Here is a 13,779-nt window from a genome sequence, read left to right as displayed (position 1 = left end):
CCTGATCAGCATTCAAATGAATGTGGACAAAAGAGCTGCACCCAACATGGGAAGTGAGGTTGATAGCCCTTGACATTGAGGCATCTTTTGACCGAATGTGGCATTAAGGAGCTCTGGCTAACCTGTAATCAGTAGGAATTGGAAGAAAACCTTCCACTGCTTGGATTCAAACCTGGCACAAAGGAACATTGTTGTTGTCGATGGTCAATAACATCAGCCATAACACGTATCTGCAGAAGTTCTGTGTCATAAGGTCAGAGGTGAGGATGTTTGTTGAATAATGCTTGGTGTAACCGTTCGAACTGAAGCAGTCTGTGTCCAAATGCAGAAGGACCTGGACAGCATTCAGCTTTAACTGATAAATAGCAAGTAACATTTGTGCCAGGCAATTCTCACCTTCAACAAGGCAATTCAACCATCACTGAATTCTCCACTGTCAATATCCTCAGAGTTTGACCTGAAATTGAACAGCACTGGCCGTGTAGTACCCTGATTACAAGACCACATCAAAGACTGGAAATCCTGAAATGAGTAGAGTGCCCCCTCAAACCTGTCCACAATCTACAAGGCACAAATCAGGAGTGTGATGGCATATCCCCAGTTACTTTGATGAGTGTGGCTCTAACCACAATCAAAAAAGCTCAATCTCATCCAGATCAAAGCAGCCGCTTGATTAGCATCCTGTCGATACCATCAATGTTCACTCTGCTTGGTAGCAGCCATGTGAACTATCTACAAAACATGGTACAACAGCTCACCAAAGCTAGTTCAACAGCCTCTTCCAAACCCATGACCTTGATCCCTAGCAGGACAAGGGCAGCAGGTACATCCAAATATTTCCATCTTCAAGTTGCCCTCTAAGCCACATACCAGTTTGATTTGGAACTGTGTCATCTTTTCTTCACTGTCACTGGATAAAAATCCTGGAACTCCCTCATAACACAGGTGGTGTACCTACTCCCCATGCAGTGCAGTGTTTTGGGCAGGCCACTTATCACCTTCTTGACAACAATTAGATAGGGGCAGGAACTGTTGGCCTAGCCAGGAATGCACACATCCCATGAATGATATATTTTTTTAAAAATTGAATTAGTCATTGTTAGCAATATCAAGATTTAGGTGTCATGTTAATTTTACTATTGTGAAGAGTAATTGACTCACCTTCAAAACAGTAAATATGTGTTGAATTGATCTTGGTTGTCAGTGTGTGCAGAAAGATAATGGTTCTGAGAGATGGCATGCTAAATTTGCATGCTTGACTGATTGTAAATCCTGAAGCTTTCTATATGTTTAGATTAACATTCACTTAACATCACTGACAGTCAATAAACCTCTAGGGCTGTAAACTGTATGGAGTCTGTAATTAAGTCATTCTAAACTATCATCCTGTGCAGGATGTTCACGATAGTGTTAATCACTTAATTTTAGACGTGGTATTCTACTGTTGAGGTAGTGCAGATGAGCTTTTACAAATTGTCTGTCACAGTTGCTTTCTATTGCTGCAAGTTGCAACACTTGAAAATCTACTTTAAAGCCATTTGTTTTGGTGATTCATTTGTGTTTTGAATAGAGGGTGCGATTTATCAGGTTTATGGGTAGACCTGTGTATATTTTGTGCCTGAAGAATATGAAATGGATTTTCTGGATTCAGAAAAATAGCTCATGTGGGGATCCTGCACTGAGACTTGATAGCCTATTCATCAGTCTTTGTTAGACCTGTAAAGAAGGTTCAGGCCTGGTCAGAAAGAAATTTTATTCTTTACGTTGTCCTGCTGCCTCCGAACTGAAGTTTTGCAAGCCTTGGAACAAAATTCTTGAAATGTCGCTCTGTTTCATTTAGTAACTGTACATATTAGTTGTGATGGAGTATTTGTGTAGAAGCTGGGTGAAAGAAGAGATGCTCAACAATTTTAAATACAGCAGTCTGTGTTACTCATCATTTTGACAGATTGCTTCTGTTAGACTTGTTTTCCATTGTTTAGAATAAAGTTCCAGCTATCGATTTATTATCCTTTAATATCAACACTACTGATTTACAGGAGGCTTTTCATTGAGAAAGACCTAAAATGTTAAGTGGAAGAAAGTTGTTTTCTGATGCTTATCCAGAAACCCATTTTGTGTTATTTGTGGCATTTTTTCCAGTGTGCATTAGGTTTGAAATCAAGCTTTTAAGTACATAACTTTATATGTTTTTTGAAAATTCATTTGGGAATATTTTTAGTTTTCTGAATGATGAATGGGTTATGATTCCATGTGATTCTTTCTGGGTTGTCAGTTTGTTTTCCTGTAAAATGTATATTATTATTCCAAAATTACATTTCTAAGGATATAAAATTATTTTGAACGTAAGTTGTAGACATTACAACATGGTATCATTTGAACTACGCCAGGAATGAAACACTCATTATAGCAAGCATGCTAAGGAACAGTCCTTTCTCCCGCAAGTGCCAGGCACAACCAGAAATGATCCACTTTCCATTTATTAATATGCTAATTTGGCAAGTTTATATGTTATCTAACTGGACCAGAAATGATCCTATTTGTGTTACTAGGGCAGTTCTTTGCATTTCAAGGGTTTGTACCATTAGTACCATTAGCAGTATAGTTTGTCCTATAATCGCTCCCGGATAAGAAACTTATCAAAATTTAGGATTTCACTTGATATACGTGGGCATCTTGGACTAATTACAAGAGTACCTGAGGATATCTCTGGATGGATACTTATATATGCTTTCCCTACATTTTATTTGGATTCCAAAAATAAACTTTATTCAAAAAATCTATAGAATTAGTCAACATGACATTTCAATGTTGAAATTACATCAAATGCAAATGAAGTCAGGTTATTCCAAAACCCTTACGGCATTTACGATTAGAGTTAATATTTACAAAATTCATTACTTGTCACATGTAGTCTGAAGGGTTTTATCCAGTTTTTAGTGTCCACTATGATAGTTGTAAAGTTTTAGATGGTGACCTTATAATAAACTGTGCTGTTGCTTGAAATTAATATCCAAGACTGATCTAGCATTTGACATCTATTTACTACTGATCTTTTGCCGAGATCAAGACAGTCATTCTTTTAACTACTAGTTCAGGTCTCTGTTGATACAGAGTCTAAAGTTAGGTTTTCTTGCTTTGTTAGAGTTTTGTATGGAAGGAAAACTTCTGATCAGTTCATTTCCCCGGTCTTCAAAGAGGAACTTGTTTCTTTCAGTTACATAGTAAAATATTATATAACTATTATTAATTGGCTTCTGAGGTTAACGGAGGAAACTAAAACTTGGAAAGGAAACATTTGGAAATTGCATGAGAATGGGTAGGGAACAGGCCAGGCAAAGCCCCACAAATGGTCAGTATTTTTGGAAGGGCTGTCTCATTTGTAATCTTGCAGTTTGCCTCTCTATCCTCTATTCTGTACAGGCATCATTTCTTAGTTGAAGAAAACATGTTGTCTGACATAGCATTTACAACTAAACATTTAGCTGAATGGTAAAGCTTCACTGATTACACTTATGTAAACTGAAGTAATTGAAAGAAAATTATCTTTTATTGCTGTGCACTTCAAATTTTGCTTCATGCCACCCATTTGCAATACATTGTGTTTTTAGTACTTACTGCCTTTCTCGATTACAGCATTTGCTCAACTTTCTAGTGCTTACTAATCAGTATCTTAGAACAATAGGTCTATAAATACAATGAGTATAGTGTTAAAGATGCATCTTTGATCTTTTGGAGAAGTGTATACTTCTACGTAAACACAGACAGAAGTACGCTTTTCAGCAGCAGGTCATTGATTAATATTCAAAAAGCAGTTAATTCTGAGTGTTTTTGTATGTCAGGGAGGAAATAAAAGAGGAATCTGAGGAGGAAGAAGATGATGGCATTGAGTCTGAAGAGTCATCTGGACAGAAGGAAGATCCTTATGATTCAAAATCTCAAAAAATGTTAGAAATGTCTGAAGAGAAACGTGCTAAACTTCGGGAGATTGAGGTAATACTGAACAGTGCCATATTTGATTTGATCTATTGCAGTCACATGTACCTAAATACAGTGAAAAGCTTTGTTTTGTGAGCAGTACAGGCAGATTTTAGCAAAGAGGGACATAGAGATCAAAGAGTGCTTAGACAGATCAAGGCATACACATTACAATTGTACAGGAGGTGCACAAAACAAGATCAATGTTACGAATACAGAAGCCAGGCAACATCAGAAGAGCAGGAAAGCAGGCGTTTCAAGTCAGGACCCTTCTTCAGAAATGGGGGAGTGCAAAGGGAGCTCAAATAAATAGAGAGGAAGCATGGGGCTAGGGAAAGGTTGGTCATGGGGTGAGGCCAGGGATTGGGGCGCTTTTGAATCTAGTAAAGGACGGCACGGTGGCTCAGAGATTAGCACTGCAGCCTCACAGCGCCAGGGACCCGGGTTCGCTTCCAACCTCAAGCGACTGTCTGTGTGGAGTTTGCACATTCTCCCCGTGACTGCGTGGGTTTTCTCCGGGTGCTCCGGTTTCCTCCCACAGTCCAAAGATGTGCAGGCTAGGTGGATTGGCCATGCTAAATTGCCTGTAGTGTTCAGGGGTGTGTGGGTTATAGTGGGATGCTTCAAGGGGCGGTGTGAACTTGTTGGGCTGAAAGGCCTGTTTCCACACTGTATGGAATCTAATCTAAAGTCCACATTGAGACCATTGGGTTGTAGATTCCCAAGGCGGAATATGAGGTGCTGGTCTTCCATTTTCTGGCTAGTGTTGTTGTAACACTGGAGGAGGCCCAGGATGGACACGTCATCCAGGGAGGGGGAGTTGAAGTGACTCGCGACTGGAAGTAGTTGTTTGTTGCGAACAGAGTGCAGGTGCACTCCAAACCTCCGCTTGGTCTCGCCAATGTAGAGGAGACCACATCAGGAGCAGCAGATGCAATAAACTATGTTAGCAGATGTGCAGGTGGACATCTGTTGATGTCTAACCTATCACCATCTCACCTACTTTCCCAGCACCCCTCATCCCCGCTTCCTTGACATATCCGTCTTCTCTCCTACCTATCTCCCTTACAACCCTGCCTCCTTGACCTGTCTGTCTTCTCGTCCACCTGTCTGCCCCTCCCACTCATTGACCAGTCTCACCACTGCCTGCCTGCAGTCACCTATCACTATCCCACCTACCTTCCCCAGCCCCACCCCACCCCTCTCTGTATTTATTTCAGAGCTCCCTTGCCCCTCCCCCATTTCTGAAGAAGGGCCCTGACCTGAAACTTCAGCTTTTCTGTTCCTCCAGCACCGCCTGTGTTATCTCCTACTCTAGCATCGGCAGTTCTTACTAGTTCAATGTTACCAGTGTCTCATTATTTGACGTTAGAGTGTTCATTCAGCTGTTTAATAATGGCAAGGAAGAACCTGTTTGCGCATGTTTTCAAGCTTCTGTACCTTCTGCCTGATGGAGAAGGTTGTGGAAGAGCAGTACCAGCATGAGAGGAGTCTTTGACGATGTTGACAGCCTTTCTACGGCGATGGGAGGTTGGCTTCTGTGCTTTTCCCACAACCTTCTTAGTTTCTTATGGTCCTGGGCAGAGCAGTTATCTTACCAGGCTGTTATTGCAACCGGACAATATGCTTTCAGTGGTGCATCTGTAGAGTTTGGTGAGGGACCTTATGGACATGCCAATTTTCCTGAGCTGCCTGAGGAAGAAGAGGCATTGTTGTGCCTCCTTGACTGTTGCGTTTATGTGGGAATCCCAGAACTGGTTGTCAGTTGTTGTCACTCCAAGGAACTGCTTAAATCTTGTGTGTTTCAGCAGACTTGCTTTGCAGTAATTCAAGTAAAATACATCGTTTGAAATAATGTACAGTTGCAGAATTTGAAGTTTAGCAATGGCAGTGCTATCTTTCTGGACTTTGTCATTTCGCTTTTAATATCTTTTTTTATGAAGGTATAGAATGACAGATAGGAAAGTCCCAGAACCAGTTGATCAGACTCTAGCCATGAATGGTGGTGGATAATTAAACAGTTAGGAGGAGGCACAGTCTCCACATATATCCCCATTCTCAATGATGTGGGGAGCTCAGCACATCTGTGTAGAAGACAAGGGTGAAACATTTGCAGTGATAATCAGAACTACTTGGTAGCTGACCCCTCCTTGGAATTTCCTGGAAGCTCCAAGTATCAGAGACGCCTGTGATTGCAGCCGATTTGCTTTATTCCACTTGGTTTTAAGAAATGGCTGATGACATTGGTTATGGTAAAGGCCATGGACCTTGAAACATCTCCACAGTCGTACTGAAGACTAGTTTCAAACTCACTGTTAACCATTGATAAAACTCGAAGCTTGACACCATCTAGGACAAAGCAGTCCACTTGCACAGTGGTAATAGTTTAAACTATTAACAAGGTGTACTGCAGTAACTCCCCAGTGTTCCTTCAACAGCACCTCCCAACTAAATGATCTCACCACCTCAAAGGGTGAGGCTTCAGATGCATGGGAACACCACTACCTGCAAGTTGCCTTCGAACTCTCCTACCATCGTGACTTGGAACTACGTTGCTGTTCCTTCACTGTCACTTGGTCAAATTTTGGAAATCACTCACTTTCTATCAGGAAGTTTACCTACTCCCTTGTGGATCACAGCAGCTCAAGAACACAGCTCACCACTAATTACTTGATGGGAATTAGGGCACGCAATAAATGTAGACCTGGCAACCACATCGTACGAACCAATATAACCTAAATGCAAAGACTATGGAAGTGCCTAAACATACCTTAGGTTTCATGAGTTGAGTAGCCTTGTGTTGATCTGTCAAACAGTTCTAACTGTTGCAGATATAGAAAACTTCCTTTGAAGAGAGACAATCATTTACAGAACTCCATTTAGCTGTGTTGTAACTAGTCCTGATTTGAAATTCCGTCTTTTGTTAATGACATTATTAGTAATATTGCTGTCTTTTTTTTAGCCACAGCACAATAACAGACAACAGTTGAATAAGTAAGGAATAGAAAACCATGTAGCCAATTTTGTTATCAATCGTTCTTGATTACTGTAGCTCAGTTTTTTCTTATATGCCTGTAATGCAACATTTATTGCCTCTTACTAAGGCAACTTGGAAAATGCTTTTCATATACTATGAATCACAGTAGTTCTGCATCTGGCTAGGCAGATCTTGAAACCGATCGCACTACAAGAGTATAATATTTTATGGGCAAGTGGTAAAATGAAGAAAATTAGACGGTGGATCGGTTGGTGAAGGACAATGGTCAGGGGAATAATTTATTTGACTCCACTCATGTTGCTGCTGTCTACAAACTTCAAGCTATTGTATGCTTTAGTGTTTGAACTAAAAACGCTGGATAACATTGTTACATTTTTATTAAAAACTAAAATTACATTGAAACATATAGACGTTGGAATGATATATTAGTTTTTCAAAGTTAATTTAATCTAAATGACAATATTAGGGAGAGAACTTTAAGAACAAAAGAAAGCGGGTCGGAGTAGGCTTTTGAACGTATTCTGTCATTCAGTAAGATCGTGTCTGACTTACTTCAAAGGAACTCTACGTTTCTGTGACAATCTCCATAAGCCTTAATTAGCTTCACATCTAAATAGCTACTTTATGAAACCGAAATCAGATCACCTCCAGCTAACTCTGCCATTGGACATGATCATGGGTCATCTTTGACTTCACTTTCTCATCTGCTCCCATATCCCTTCATTGTCTGGCAGGCCAAAAATCTGTGCCTCAGCTTTAAATATATTAGATGATGGAACATCGTCGCAACCCTCCAAAGATGTACAGCTTATCTCTGTCTTAAATGATCAGACTCTTATCTTGAGACTGTGCCCCTTGTTCTAAGTCTTCCAGCTAGGGATGCTTAAATGATCTTGTCTCACAATTTTCTAAACTACAGAAAACATCGGCCCAACTAACTGATCATGTATCAACTTCCACACCCCACAAATTAATAAATATCAACATCAAAATTATACAAAATACTCCAGATGTGGTCTTGCCAAAGTCTTGTGCAGATATAGTGAAACTTCTTTGGTGTTGTAGTTCAGTCCTTTTTCAATAAAGACCAACATTCAGTTTTCCTTTCTAGTTGATTGCTGTAACTGCACACTGTGTATGCCAGGTTTATTTGTGTACCACCATTTAAACATCTCATGCTTTTAAAATTCTGAATTTCTAACCTTGGAATTAAAGTGAATAACCTCACACTTAGCTGTAGTATATTCTATCTGCCACTTTGCCCACTTACTTAACCTGTTGATAGCTCTCTGCAGTTGTTGAGTTCTCCGTAAGGTTGCGCTGACACTGAACTTTGTATTGCCAACAAATGTAGACAGTTATGCTCTGTCTCTTTATCTGAGTTATTAACATAGATTGCACAAAGCTGAGGCCGCAGCAATAGGAGTCCATAGGAAACAACCTGCAAATTTGAAAAATGTTTTAATTATCCCTACTCTTTGCTTCTTATCCATTAACAAATCTTGCATTCCAGCTAGTGTTACTACCTTCAAGTCCATAAGCACTTAGCTTGTATACTAATCTTTGTATGATATCTCATTGAATGTTTTTTGGAAATTGAAGTGTATCAGTTGTCTCCTTATGTCATACCAGTTATATCCTTTAAAAATATCTAACAAACTTGTCAAATATGATGTTCCTTTCGTGAAACTGTGTTGACTTGGTGTGATGTTGTGCTTAAATATATGCAACAGCTAAGCAAACGTAGCGTTCTGAGTTACAGAATTTGAAAGATTTACATCTCTTTAGTAAAGAAATCTTTCCTCAGCTCCAGCCCAAATGGATAACTATCTTTTCTGAGACAGTGATCCCTACTTCTGTACTTTGCAGCCAAGGGAAATACTCTCCCAGCATCTACCCTGTCAATCTCTTGAATAAATGTACATTTTTCAGTGAGATCACCTTTCATTCTTCTAAGTTCTGAGGAATTTAGGCCTATTTCACTCCATTCTCCTCGTGGGAAAATCCACCACACCAAGAATCAGTCTAGTGGACCTTCGTAGTCCTTCCAAGGTAAAGAAATCACACTGTACAATGGTACTCCTTGTGTGGTCTTATTAAGCCCTGATGCAATTGAAATTGGAATAAAGGAAGCAAGAATTAAAATTCTTTTGTAAGAAAGACTAGCATTTTATTTGCCTTTTTAGTTATTTGCTGCATCGATGTGTTTACTTACAAAAAAATTGCTGGAAAAACTCAGCAAGTTTGGCATCAAATGCGGAGAGAAAGCAGATTTTACAGCACCTTCTGAAGCTGTGTTTCCCTAGCAATTTGTGTTTGTGTTTTTCAAATCTATGGCATCCACTGTCCTTTTATTTTTGCATGTTATCTTTGACTCGTACAAGCACTCCCTAATTTCTCTGCCAACATTTTCCATTTCCTGATCACAAATTTAATTCTTCCGTAAACATATTGGTCTTTTGTTTTTGAATGGCAACTGTATTTTAAATCGTTAACTCTTCATTTCTTTCTCAGCTAAAAGTAATGAAATTTCAAGATGAATTGGAATCTGGTAAAAGGACTAAGAAATCAGGAATGACTTTTCAACAACAGGTTGAGCATTATAGAAGTAAACTATTACAAAAGGTAAGAGAGTTAACTGTGGTTGGCTAGTTGCCTGAGATTGAGCAGAGAATCAGCAACTGGCTTTCTGCAACGTAAATCAATTGTAACATCAGAAAGGTATGAGAAAGTGTAAACGACTAAAGGATAGAGAGCAGCAGATGGCATGGAAATTCTTGAAGCATTCCATATTTTTTTAGGGGCTGTCTTGTGGCACAGTGATATTGTCACTGCCTCTGAACCAGCAGGCCAGGGTTCAAGTCTCCAGAGGTGTGTAATAACATCTCAGAACTGGTTGATTAGAAAAATAGAAGGCAGTGGAAAAAGTATCAAAACTGTTATGCCTACGATTTAACTTCTTAAAGAAAATCAAATGCATGATAGCAGCCAAATAATTATTAGTAATCTGAGAAGAAATTGTTATTATAGTTCATAGTTTACATTTTATATGAAGCTCACAATTTGCAAACAAAAAGTTGTGAAAGTAACCTTTTTTCCCACTGTGTAGGAAAAGGAAAAAGACCAGGATAAAGAACTAGAGAAAGAAGTTGGGGATCTTGAGAGAATAAAAGATACAACCAAAGAGAAAGATAAAAAGGAGAAAGATAGACTTGAAGAACGGAGCAAAGACAGAGAGAGGGATAAAGTCAAGATCAAAGACAAGGAGAAGAATAAGTTGAAGAGCAAGGATAAAGAACGTAGTAAAGATCGAGCACGGACTAAAGAGAAGCACAAGGAAAAAGGCAATTCCTCATCACCCTCCAGGTGAGCAAATACATGAAACAGTAAAGTGAAGGAATCTCTTGAAATGCTGCACCGACTGTTCTCACTTACCATTAAATTTCATGTGGTGTCCCAAAACCTGCAGCTGAGTTCTACAGTGATTCTTTTATTTTAGCACCATTCAATTTTTCAAATTATTTTAGGCAAATAATAAAGAAAGAACAATGGAATTCTTACCTTTGGCCCATGGAGCAAATTGCATGAAGATGCACTTGTATCCCTATTGCTACAGCTATTTGCTAAGCTGCTGCCTTGAAATTTCACTCAGTCTGGATTTTATATCTTATGATCAAGCTTTGCCTTCCTTTAAAAATGTTTGCGTGGACGTTACAGTGCTCTTACGTAACTAAATATTTAGAATTTATGTTAAACCCTCACTGACTTAACCCACATGTTTAACGTGGATTCTGACTTGGGTTTTAGATTAGGGTAAAGATTTGAAGGTTTGTCTTCTATTTATTTTGTGAAGGAAGTTTTGCAGTATCAGTTTTGTTTCTGATAGGCATAAAGTTAATATTAATTATTTGTTTATTGGGATCTATATAATTGCTATAGATGTTTGTCACAGAAACATCTGAATTAGTGCAGACGGCTCAAAATATATTATTAGGATATTTGTGCTCCGGCTTGGCTGAACCAGGTGTAGCTCTATGTTTGATCTGCTTTTTTATACTATGTGACTTATGAAGCAGTGATGTGGTTTTGGTTCCATTATTGTGTCCTGTGAATGATGAAAGAAGTCCTGAGTGGTTAGTAAAAGAAAATCTCCAGGAACAGAAATCTTTAATTGTTGGAGAGGAAGAGGTCCTTACAATGCTCTTGCATGTGAGAATTTAAGTAACATCTGTTAAAGAATAAGTGAACTCTTAACAATTTGAGTCATTTAAGAAGAGTCATTACACAGATTTTCCCATTATCAGACTGTTGTCATTCCAGCATGTGATCCTGGAATTCTCACTGTAGAAGAATCTAAAGGAATTGCCTTGGAAATTGAACTTGCTACCATGCAATTCTTCTGTGCCTTGAATTCTCTGAAAGCCTTCACTTAAATCAGAGCGTGGAGAGTTCCAATGAAATTAATTAAATAGATACTTAGGAAAGGCTGGACAATTAAATACATAGTCTAATTTCTGAGTAACTATTCACCTGACCTCATGCTTACATCTCTCACCACCAATTATAGCTGCTCCTGATCTGACTCCCCTACTCTGCACCCTCTCCCATTTCACCCTCCCCAGGACCTCCATAGTGTCCTGTTCCTATAGATGTGACTTAAACTTGGATGTCAAGAGTATAACATGCTACTGTTCCATTGGCAAAGTTTCACATTAGCAGCCTTGTTCAGAAATTTACTTAGTTTGAACTTAGCAGACAAGCACTTATAGATTAGGGTCAGTGAGAAAACAGCAGCTTGGGAGTCATCTCCATAGCTGAAAGCATAAAATAGAAAGAGGCTTGATATAATTCAAATTCATCTTCTTACTGAGAAGGAAAGCATTATTGACCACTGTAGTTATTTGCATACATTTCAGAGTCTTTAGGACAAACAATTTTAACTATGCCATTTGAGTAAGCTTTAACCAATGGACTTGGAGGTGCTGTAACATTGCATTTGTATTTCAGGAAAAGGAGGTGTACAAGTTCCCCAAGTCCCTCGCGGAGCATCAGGTGTGAAATATCTGTGTCGCCTTGGTCTGAAAGGTCACAACTAAAAGAAAATACGCTGTCTCGGTCTCCATCCCCAGCATATAAAGATTCCCCAAGACAGAGCAGCAAACGGAAAAAAAGGTTTGCTCTGTCTTCATATAAATCTGCGTTTTGCAATTGGTTAATCTGCAATGAGCTACGTACAATTTTCTCAGCATGTAGGTTAACTAGTGGAAACTACACACCTTTTCAAATAGATTCATCAATATTCGGGATTCATATTTCATGGTAAGTCAATAAACGTTAGAAATGTTTATTTTTGCCGATTATTTTATTTTGTTGGTAGATCTTGGTCTCGATCAAAATCACCTAAAAAGTCAAAGCATTCTCGTTCAAGTTCTCCGAAGAAATCGAGGCGATCAAGGTCACGCTCGAGGACTCCTCATCGGTCTCACAAAAAATCAAAGAAGAGCAAGCGCTGACATCCATTAGGTTTGCTTATGCGCTATTATGTACATAAACGATGATGCAGCATTTTTGTACTTTGTTTTGCTCCTTTGTTACTCTTTTCCATTTGTTTTATAGATGGAATAAATATTTGCTTTTGTATTTGGATAACTGCAACTCATGTTTAAAATGGGAATATGATTCAGATCTGAAAATGGTGATCAGTTAGAAATAATCTGTGTAACTGTTGTTCTTGCAGTGTAAAGAATTCACTTCTGCTCCGCTACCTAGTTTTGCTTTTGCTTAAATACAAGTGTTGTGGGTTTTTTTTATATATAATACACGGTGAAGAGCTGCAGGGCCAGTATTTTTGTTTTGTTATGTGACCCATATGCATCTCTGTTCTGTTTCTGTAATTACCGCAACATTTAAATAAACTTTTGTGGCTCCTTTCATGATGTTGATTAGTTTATTTCTTTTGGAGAAAAGCTTTTTAGTTTAAATGGGTTCACATAGAACTTGTATCAAAAAGAGTATATGTCTTTCCTGTGAGGGTTTGGGTTATTCATCTTAAGTAAGTGCCACATGTGACCTAAGGAAGAGCAGCAAACTTATTCCTTGATGATTCTGTAAGGAAATGTTTACATTCTTACTTCTCCTCTTTATATCAGCACAACTGCTTGGCAGTTTAGAATGAAAAATTGAATAGATATTTTTCAATTGTAATGGGACTTCTGATGCACCTATTCATTCATCACCTTCAAAGTTATAGTTATGTACATACATAATATATGCATTCTAGCCTTTCACATCTTGTATTCCATCTTTTTAGTCCCTCCTGGGAGATACTTCCAATTGTTTCTTGTAATGCATCAAGTATAAATGAAGTAGTGTATTAAACTGAATTATCACAATGCAATGTCGTACGCATTTGCTTTCTCTCTCAACCCCTCACTACAGAATTTTAACTAGTTGTAATCCTGGTTCATAGTCAACATCCAAGAAGTTTTTTTCAACAACATCTTCACTGTTGCAGCAATGTGCAGACCTGTTGACAGCTTCTAGCCTGTACTAAAGACATGTTTTCTTGTTTGTATAATTTTCTTACAATTTTTGGACACTGATGTTAAGTATAACATGGAGAGATTCTTCACTCAGGTTTAGCATGTACAGTGGCTGAATTTTTTTTAATTGTAAGGATTAAGAGGGAGCTGGCCAGTACTTACTTATTGCATCAATGCTGGATAGTTGAGTATTTTTAAAGTCAATTTTAACTTTAGTTTGAAAACATGTTATAGAGGTATTGGAACGTATTTAATATCCAT

The 13,779-nt window shown here is 38.5% G+C and overlaps 1 protein-coding gene across 2 annotated transcripts in view; it reads left to right on the top strand.

Moving 5' to 3' along the window:
• Positions 1 to 12,909, top strand: part of LOC125458655 (U2 snRNP-associated SURP motif-containing protein-like) — a 59,457-nt gene extending 46,548 nt beyond the window's left edge. For both annotated transcript variants that reach the window (XM_048544079.2, XM_048544081.2), the window contains 5 exons: positions 3,843 to 3,993; positions 9,491 to 9,601; positions 10,086 to 10,342; positions 11,984 to 12,148; positions 12,354 to 12,909. In XM_048544079.2, coding sequence (XP_048400036.1) covers positions 3,843 to 3,993; positions 9,491 to 9,601; positions 10,086 to 10,342; positions 11,984 to 12,148; positions 12,354 to 12,489 — 820 coding nt within the window. In that variant the 3' untranslated portion in view covers positions 12,490 to 12,909. The remainder of the gene's footprint in view (positions 1 to 3,842; positions 3,994 to 9,490; positions 9,602 to 10,085; positions 10,343 to 11,983; positions 12,149 to 12,353) is intronic.
• Positions 12,910 to 13,779: the final 870 nt, after the last annotated feature.

This window comes from Stegostoma tigrinum, chromosome 15, assembly GCF_030684315.1.
Source record: "Stegostoma tigrinum isolate sSteTig4 chromosome 15, sSteTig4.hap1, whole genome shotgun sequence".
Taxonomy (NCBI): Eukaryota; Metazoa; Chordata; class Chondrichthyes; order Orectolobiformes; family Stegostomatidae; genus Stegostoma; species Stegostoma tigrinum.
The sequence above is the reverse complement of the archived record's forward strand: the minus strand, read 5'-3'. Positions and strand labels throughout refer to the sequence as shown.